We start from the raw sequence: 8,911 nt of genomic DNA, 5'->3' as shown, positions 1-8,911 counted from the left end.
GTCACCGGTCTACTAACCACCAGTCCTGGCAACCCACATTGCGCACACCTGGCAACCATCATTGCGCACACCTGCTCCCCTTCATTAAACACACCTGGACTTCATCGCCACCCTGATTACACTCCCTTCATATAGCCTCACCAACCTCAGTCATCAGGCAATATCCATTCACCATCTGCACCTGTAGTGTATTAACATGCATTTATTTGTTTTTCTGTTTCCTGTTGAGGAGTGGGGGGTATTCTCGATGTATTGTTTGCTGTCACTGCTGCATACGGCTGTGTTGTTGTTGTGATTCTGGATGGTCAGATCGTTAGCAACAATGACAAGAAGCTACCATGTGGGGAATCGTACATTCCTCGTTTCAGTAAGTTTTGACTGATGTCAAGTCTATGCAATATGGCAAAAATTCACTAGCTACAGTATGTACCCAACAAGTGTAACAATGTATTTGAGAGACAACAAGTGCTCATTGTTTTCAATAAACATTGGAGACGAAATATAGTTTACATTTTGTCAACAATCTAAGCCAACCCTGTCTGTCTTGCCCCATAGTTGCACACATGTTGGTGTTGTTGCTAAACAACCAACCCGTCTATAGAGCCAGATTAAACATTGGTTGGGTTGCTTCAGTCTTTGGGCTCCTGAGCTTAATTTCAATCCACTCTCTCTCCCCATCCACTTTCTCCCTGAGCCCATGCCTCAAACAAACACAACAGCAACACCAGCAGAGCTACGGCACCCCTCATTCTAAAATGACACCTCTTCAGAACTAATGTAAGCCTAGTCTAATCTGGGCTCAGTCCCCACTTCTTATACAGACTGGTCTTGGTGAAAAAATACTTGGGAACTGAACACTTGTCTACAGTAATTTTTTTGGGGGAACATAGCCAAGGTGTTACATAACACAGGTAACGATTACTTTATGCCAAGTCCTCCAAACGTGGGGCTGTGGGAGCATCTGAACTGTTACTCAGTTCAAGGGCTCTCCTTATGTAAAAACGTTTTTTTGTCTCACAATCCTAATATATGGCTGTAGTGTATTAACATGCATTTATTATGGCTGTATCTTCAACTTATTACTGTTAATATCCACACATGGTCTGGCATGGGGTTTTGCTTTATTCAAGCCTTTGGGAAAGAAAGGACGAAAAGTCATTCCTTTTTTAAAATGTTTACCCCCTTTTTCTCCCTAATTTCGTCATATCCAGTTTGTGATCCAATTATCTTGTCTCATCGCTGCAACTCCCTAAAGGGCTCAGGAGAGATGAAAGTTGAGTCATGTGTCCTCCGAAACATGACCCGCCAAGCCGCGCTTCTTAACACCCGCTAGCTTAACCCGTAAGCCAGCCGCTCCGTTCAACTGACGACCAAAGTCAGCCTGCAGGTGCCCGGCCTGCCGCAAGGAGTTGCAAAAGCACGATGGGCCAAGTAAAGCCACCCGGGCCAAACCCTCCCCTAACCCTGACGATGCTGGGCCAATTGTGCGCCGCCCTAAGGGACTCCGATTGTGGCCGATTGTGACACAGTCAGAGCGCTACAGAACTTTTCCTTAAGTGAAAAGTCATCAAGGCGGAACTCCACCTCGTCCTTGGGTGGAAAGGCATCCAGCCAGAGCTCCATCTTGTTTTTGGGTCAAAGGGCCTCTAACCCAAGCTCCACAGATGGAGCTACACCTTCTCTTTGAATGGAAGGCCCTCCAGCCAGGGATACACCTCGTCCTTGGGTGGAAAGGCCTCTAGCCTGAGCGCTACAGCTGGAGGTCCTCCTCACCCTTGGGTGGAAGGGCCTCCAGCCAGAGCTCCACCGCGTCCTTCGGTAGAAGGGCCTCCTGGTTGGGCTCCACCTCGTCCTTAGGTGGAAGGGCCTCTAGCCCGAGCACTACAGCTGAAGCTCCACCTCATCCTTGGATGGAAGGGCCTCCAGCCAGAGGTCCTCATCCTTGGATGGAAAGGCCTCCAACAAGAGCTCCAGCTGGAGCTCAACCTCCTCCTCAAGTGGAAGGACCTCCAGTAAGAGCTCCACAATCATAATTTCTGTGTAAAATCTGTAGATGTACTGTAGATTTTGTAAAATATTAGGCAATAAAAGGGTTTTACATTGTTAGGGACTCAAGGAGGGATGGAGGCGCTCCCTGCAACTGGTAGCTCAGTTGAGCTGTTTGGCTCACTGGTGGAAGAAAATGTACCAAGTTATAGGACATGGTACGATAATGAAAAAAGCATCAGGCCATCACTACTGAACCATAAAGTGACTGAGTCCAATCTTGCTCCCCTTGGGATGTGGTCTGCCCTAAAAGACTAGTGGTCCTGCCATTCTGAATGACTTAATCCTCTTTGTGCCTTAAGGCACAGAAGGCATACACAAGAAAGTGCCAGTGCTTCCGTTTTGCGGCCTTCTTAGTTGGGGTTCCCCAAGTCAGGCTACACTCCATCATTCTAATTGTTGTTCTGCATGTCACAACCATTCTGACTACACTACCGGTCAAAAGTTTTAGAACAGCTATTTATTCAAGAGTTTTTCTTTATTTTTACTATTTTCTACATTGTAGAATAATAGTGAAGACATTAAAACTATGAAATAACACACATGGAATCATGTAGTAACCAAAAAAAGTGTTAAACAAATCAAAATATATTTAACATTTGAGATTTTTCAAAGTAGACACTCTTTGCACACTCTTGGCATTCTCTCAATCAGCTTCATGAGGTGGTCACCTGGAATGCATTTCAATTAACAGGTGTGCCTTCTTAAACGTTCATTTGTGGAATTTCTTTCCTTCTTAATGCGTTTAAGCCAATCAGTTGGGTTGTGACAAGGTAGGGGGTATACAGAAGATAGCCCTATTTGATAAAAGACCAAGTCCAAATTATGGCAAGAACAGCTCAAATAAGCAAAGAGAAACGACAGTCCATCATTACTTTAAGACATGAAGGTTAATACGGAAAATTTCAAGAACTTTGAACATTTCTTCAAGTGTAGTCGCAAAAACCATCAAGCGCTATGATGAAACTGGCTCTCATGAGTACCGCCACAGGAATGGAAGACCCAGAGTTACCTCTGCTGCAGAGGATAAGTTCATTAGAGTTAACAGCCTCAGAAATTGCAGCCCAAATAAATGCTTCACAGAGTTCAAGTAACAGACACATCTCAACATCAACTGTTCAGAGGAGGCTATGTGAATCAGGCCTTCATGGTCGAATTGCTGCAAAGAAACCACTACGAAAGGACACCAATAAGAAGAAGAGACTTGCTTGGGCCAAGAAACACGAACAACGGATATTAGACCGGTGGAAACTTGTCCAAATTGGAGATTTTATGTTCCAACTGCCGTGTCTTTGTCAGACACGGTGTGGGTGAACGCATGCTCTCCGCATGTATATTTCCCACAGTAATGGAGGAGGAAGTCTTATGGTGTGGGGGTGCTTTGCTGGTGACACTGTCTGTGATTTATGGCACACTTAATTCAAGGCACACTTAACCAGCATGGCTACCACAGCATTCTGCAGCGCATCCCATCTGGTTTGGGCTTAGTGGGGCTATCATTTGTTTTTCAACAGGACAATGACCCAACACACCTCCAGGCTGTGTAAGGGCTATTTTACCAAGAGAGTGATGGAGTGCTGCATCAGATGACCTGGCCTCCACAATCCCCCCAACCTCAACCAAGTTGAGATAGTTTGAGATGAGTCGGACTGCAGAGTGAAGGAAAAGCAGCCAACAGGTGCTCAGCATATGTGGGAACTCCTTCAAGACCGTTGGAAAAGCATTCCTGATGAAGCTGGTTGAGAGAATGCCAAGATGATTCCATATGCGTTATTTTATAGTTTTGATGTCTTCACTATTATTCTACAATGTAGAACATAGTAAAAATAAAGAAAAACCCTTGAATAAGTAGGTGTTCTAAAACTTTTGACTGGTACTGTACGTTAGTGATAATAATGGTAGAAACCTCCACTGTGCAGTCAATCATCTCTAAAATGAAGGCCACCACTTGCTCCCTTGACTACATCCCTACTCAAAACCGGTTCATCTAGCTTGCTTATGTTTGTTCAGCCAGTGTCACCACCCTGATCAACAAGTTCCTGCTGACCTGAGAGGTACCACTGATCTTCAAAACAGCTGCAGTCACCCCCTTACGGAAGAAATCCAGGCAATTGAATGCAAGCTTTAACATTTTTTAATAAAATCTAGCCTGTTTATTTATGGGTTGACATATGCTTGACTTGCTTAGTTTCCCACCACAAAACACCAAAAAATAGTAGAACCAGCTCACCTGCTTTTAATCTCTGATTGGACTAGGATATATTTAAATAAATAAAACGCGTATGCCCCTACACCGAATATTCTAATAAATAAATCCTATAAAATAATTGTATCTCACATTTCTCTATACACTACACGAACTTAGTCCTCAGTTGACCAAATACATGCTTCTCTGCTATTTCACATTTGTTAATGAAACTTAGAAATAAATCCAACCGAATAGAACATATGGTATTATAGGCTACTAACTTGAAAAACGTTTTGGAGCGTTCAACCTACAAAGCATTCCTGAATAATGATTCCATGAATGTGACGCGTTGTCACCACAGCAACAACGGGACGCCAAGCAATGCGCACTTGCTTATAGGCACATCGGTTGTAGAGGAATTTTGCAGCAGAATAATGCCTCCAAAGAAGAAGAAAGGGAAAAGTAATATCAATAAATCAAAGACCAAAAATAAGAAAACAAATGAGGGTATGTTTTTTTTCTTCTCAGGGCTGCTTACTGTTACATTTCCGATTTAATATGTTTCATTTTCGTAATTTTTTTAAACCTTATTTTTCCTGTTAGAAAGAGCGCACACTTTTTACTGGGCTCTGCATATCTGAGGATTGTCTAATTCACTGTGTTCATGCAGGGGGAAATGAATTGGCGGAGAAGTACAGGCGAAGTGCATTGGATGTAACAGTTCTGAGGGACCATCTTGGTGAGAACACGAGACTGCGGACACTTCTCTAGAGCTCCTAAAATGCGTTCATTAAAAGCAGAGCAGCGACTCTAAAATGAAAGCTATTCAAGGGGAACCTTGGTATGTTTCTGCTCCAATCATCAAATAAGTCAGTTAAATCAGTTCAACTCAATATATATATATTTTTTTATAAATTCATGATAATCTGGAGATTAGAACAAATGAACTAGCCTGGGTGCGGGTCTGTTTCTGCTCTCTTGTCAACTTCTTATGGAATGGCAGTGGAGAAGGCAAGAGCACGAACCGATCTTTTGACTAGGCTGCCTATTAGGAGGTTAAAACACTAACTAAAATAATTACACAGGGATCCCACAGCACTTCTGATATTGTACTGATTTCAATATGAACAACTATGAATTGATTGAACAATAACTCCAAAGTTATTTTACACACTGATCAAATACATACTCCATGTGTGACACGACAGCTCTGCGAGGGGATGTGGCACAGCAGGCCCAGTCCATCAGTCATGACCTGAGATCTCGTATGCGGGACATGGAGCAGGAGCTCCACCATGAGAGACTGGACCGCAAAGACGTCAGTGCAGGTTGGTGGAAGGGAACAATCTCAAACACACATTCACACTCAATATGCATACTGTCGTGCTCCACACTGTCATGCTCAGAGTGCATTCCCCCGACCACGTTCTCTTGAGTACATTCTTGTGAGGACGAGAGTGGAGGATGCATAAAACGATACACTTGAGAAGGACTCGCACTCCCCCTACTGTATTACCTCGCACTTCACCTCTCCGTGCACTGAACCTTCTTCCAAGATATACACAAAGCAAACGTTTTACTTCCTAATGATCAGCTAGATATGTGAATCGTAATAATCTAGCTAGCCAGCTAGTTAAACAGGCAAAAATGACCTAAAACTACTGTTATGGACTGTAGATGTACATTGTCCCTGGGTAGCTACCAATACTTCATGGCTAGTTAGCCAGTTAGCCATATTGACTTACTATGGACTTACCCATTCACTGAACCGTCTTCCAGCCAGGACAACAATGGCAATAGAGACGAAACAAGATATACACAAAGCAACCGTTTTACTTCATAACTATCAGCTAGCTATATGTGAACCGTAATAACGTAGCTAACCAGATAGTTTAACAGGCAAACATGTCCTGAAACTAATATTATGCAAGAGAGTAAATTCATAGACCTATTGACTTATGTTCTTGCAATCTACAGTACATAGGCAGGCAAGCGTGCCAAAAATGAACACAGCATGTATTTATTATAGTATCAAGATGAAATATTGTAGTCAGGCAACATATGAGATGTGACTATGCAACATTTCATTCCGAAGTCGGAGAGTATTTTCTCTCGCGTCAGCTCAAATAATGGCCGCCATTGATTTCAAGAAATGTTGCTTCATTTTTTTTATGTGGTTTCGTGATATTTCTTTGCATACTTTCCGTTGAAACTTGCATCGATATGTACAAACAGAATACGCATTCGAGAAGTGTGCTCCGTTTTCGCAGACTTTGATTTGGACTCATGCTCCGACCCTCCCGTTCTCCAATTTGCGAGCACGGTAGTATGCATTTTGAGAAACACCCTAGGTGTCTTGAAAAGCGCTAAAAAAAATAAAATGTATTATTCTTTATTATTAGTAGGGTGCTCTTGAGGTAATATGTAATACTGTCATACCTTGCAGATCTCACCCGTCAGTATAAGACCATGCAAACAGACATGACGGTCAAAGTGAAAAAGCTGGGGGATGAGGCCATTTCGCTGCGAGAACAGCTTGGTAAGCTATTGAACACATGTAAACTTCCTACAGTATATCCAGTTAATTCAAGCTGCAACAATTGTTGTTTCAGTAAGAATCAGATACATTGTAAGTGATGTCTGTCTGTGTCTCTGTCTGTCTGTCTGTCTGTGTGTGTGTGTGCTCAGCTCAGTGTCAGGAGGAGTTGAGAGCAGAAAGGAACGCGCATGAGCAGTTGCAGCAGGAAAAGGATACCACAATAGCTGACTTACAAAACAAACTGGACAATATGGAGACCGACTATGAGAAGATTCTGCATGTGAGTGAACTGATTTCAGCTTATCAAAGAGGGCTTACGTTGTAACATTATCACAGGGAACGAGTACGAAAGGAATGCCACACACATGTGTTAGTTGCCTGAAGAAAATGAAGATCGGGCAATGAAATTGATGCTGTGCATAACTTTTGCTCCCACTGATTATATCTTTGATAACAACGTATGCTATAGATGTGATAACGTTTGAGATGTTATATGTATGTCTTGTTTTTCTCTTCACAAGAATGATTCCCAGTGTATTTCCCAAATGGCACTATTTTCCCTGTATGGTGCACTAGTAGAGAATAGAGTGCTATTTGGCACACACACCCTCTCTCCGATATAACAATTCTTGATTGACCCCTACCAGGACACTTTGGACAGTTTGACCTCCCAACTGGCTGAGGCTCGACTGCGGTGGGAGCATGAGAGTACTGCTGTCCATCAGGAATACAAAGAGCTGCTCTCTGACTTTGGCTTGAACTCACTGGACATCTGAAAGTCTCTAATTATGTAACCAGGTCCCGTATTCATAAAATGTCTCCGGGTAAGAGTGCAGATCTCGGATCCATGTCCCCCCCCTTTTACCCCCGTCTATGTACATTTCATTATAATCTAAAAGGCAAAATAGATCCTAGATCAGCACTCCTACTCTGGTAATCTTTATGAATACTGGCCCTGATCACCACCACATAGTGTCATTGCTAGTATAAGAGCAGGCACACCAGGGGCTCGTATGTGTCAAGCATCTCAGAGTTGGAGTGTTGATCTAGGATCAGTTTTCTATTTTAGATAAGAATGAATAACATTACATGGACAGTGAGGACTTGATCCAAATCAGCACTCCTACTCTGAGACGCTTGACACACATTATGGTAAAGTAAATATATAGATTCCATGTGGATTTGAAGTCATTCATAATGATAAGGAAAACTTAATGACAATATTGTAACAGCCAGTGTTTGATTCATTTTGTTACTGTATCTTTCATGATGTACAATACTTCTTAAAATACTTCTTAAGTACATGCAGTTGTTTGATTTTCTTCCTATAGTTATTGTGGTATTGATGGTCATTCACAAATATTAAGTTTTGAATCTTTGGGTGACACAAATTGTCATTTGAAATGATCCACAGTAACTTACATACTAACTCTCAAACTAATGGCTATTGTTTGAGAGGGAAACAACTACTGTGCATTGATTGGCTTTTTTACACTTACAACACATTTATGGAAGTAAGGAAGTTAGTTTATGTATCGTACATTTTCACCAGGGTGCATCTTCCATCTTTCCTGATGGTCATTCAGGTATTTTATTGAACACTACCTTTTCATGTCCACTAGATGTGGCTGATCATGGCACAATTAAGCCTGGTGAAAGATATGATTGCCGATTTGCTTCATAACTATTGCGTTTGTGGCAACGCTATTTAAAGTGTTTGCTTGTCAACCATGTTAAGACAAAACTAATTTCAAATTACCCACTTAAAAGGTACTTGTATACCCACTTAAAAGGTACTTGTATAGGTTTGTAATGTTGTTTAGAATATAATGATGCCATTACTTAAGCAGAGATCCAGTGAAGATGATGGTAGTGTGAAGTATGGACTTACTGGCCATATGCTGTGTGGGCTAAAGGCCAAGTGGGACACAAGCAGGACAGCCAGAGGCCACAAAGAGAAATAAACAACAAGACGCAAAAATACAGTAGATGCACATTATCTCTCTCGTACATTTCCATCACAGTTAAGAGGACACTGCATATATATATATATATATATATATATATACACTACCGTTCAAACGTTTGGGGTCACTTAGAAATGTCCTTGCTTTTGAAAGAAAATAACATTTTTTGTC

At 42.0% G+C, this 8,911-nt stretch overlaps 1 protein-coding gene across 1 annotated transcript; it reads left to right on the top strand.

The window, feature by feature from the left end:
• The first annotated feature begins 4,590 nt into the window (after positions 1-4,590).
• drc12 (dynein regulatory complex subunit 12 homolog) lies at positions 4,591-8,077 on the top strand. Its single transcript, XM_029714472.1, has 6 exons — positions 4,591-4,741; positions 4,905-4,973; positions 5,443-5,562; positions 6,681-6,773; positions 6,923-7,053; positions 7,421-8,077. The coding sequence occupies exons 1-6, from the start codon at positions 4,669-4,671 to the stop codon at positions 7,547-7,549; spliced, it is 615 nt and encodes a 204-aa protein (XP_029570332.1). The 5' UTR covers positions 4,591-4,668; the 3' UTR covers positions 7,550-8,077.
• The last annotated feature ends 834 nt before the right edge of the window (positions 8,078-8,911 follow it).

Source organism: Salmo trutta, chromosome 26, assembly GCF_901001165.1.
Source record: "Salmo trutta chromosome 26, fSalTru1.1, whole genome shotgun sequence".
Lineage (NCBI taxonomy): Eukaryota > Metazoa > Chordata > Actinopteri > Salmoniformes > Salmonidae > Salmo > Salmo trutta.
Note: the sequence above shows the minus strand (reverse complement) of the source record. Positions and strands in the feature narration are given on the sequence as shown.

Coding starts and splice junctions, on each gene's coding strand:
- drc12 (XM_029714472.1), top strand. CDS start 4,669: ATGCCTCCAAAGAAGAAGAAAGGGAAAAGTAATATCAATAAATCAAAG. Junction 5,563..6,680: donor CCGCAAAGACGTCAGTGCAG/GTTGGTGGAAGG, acceptor CATACCTTGCAG/ATCTCACCCGTCAGTATAAG. Junction 7,054..7,420: donor ACTATGAGAAGATTCTGCAT/GTGAGTGAACTG, acceptor GACCCCTACCAG/GACACTTTGGACAGTTTGAC.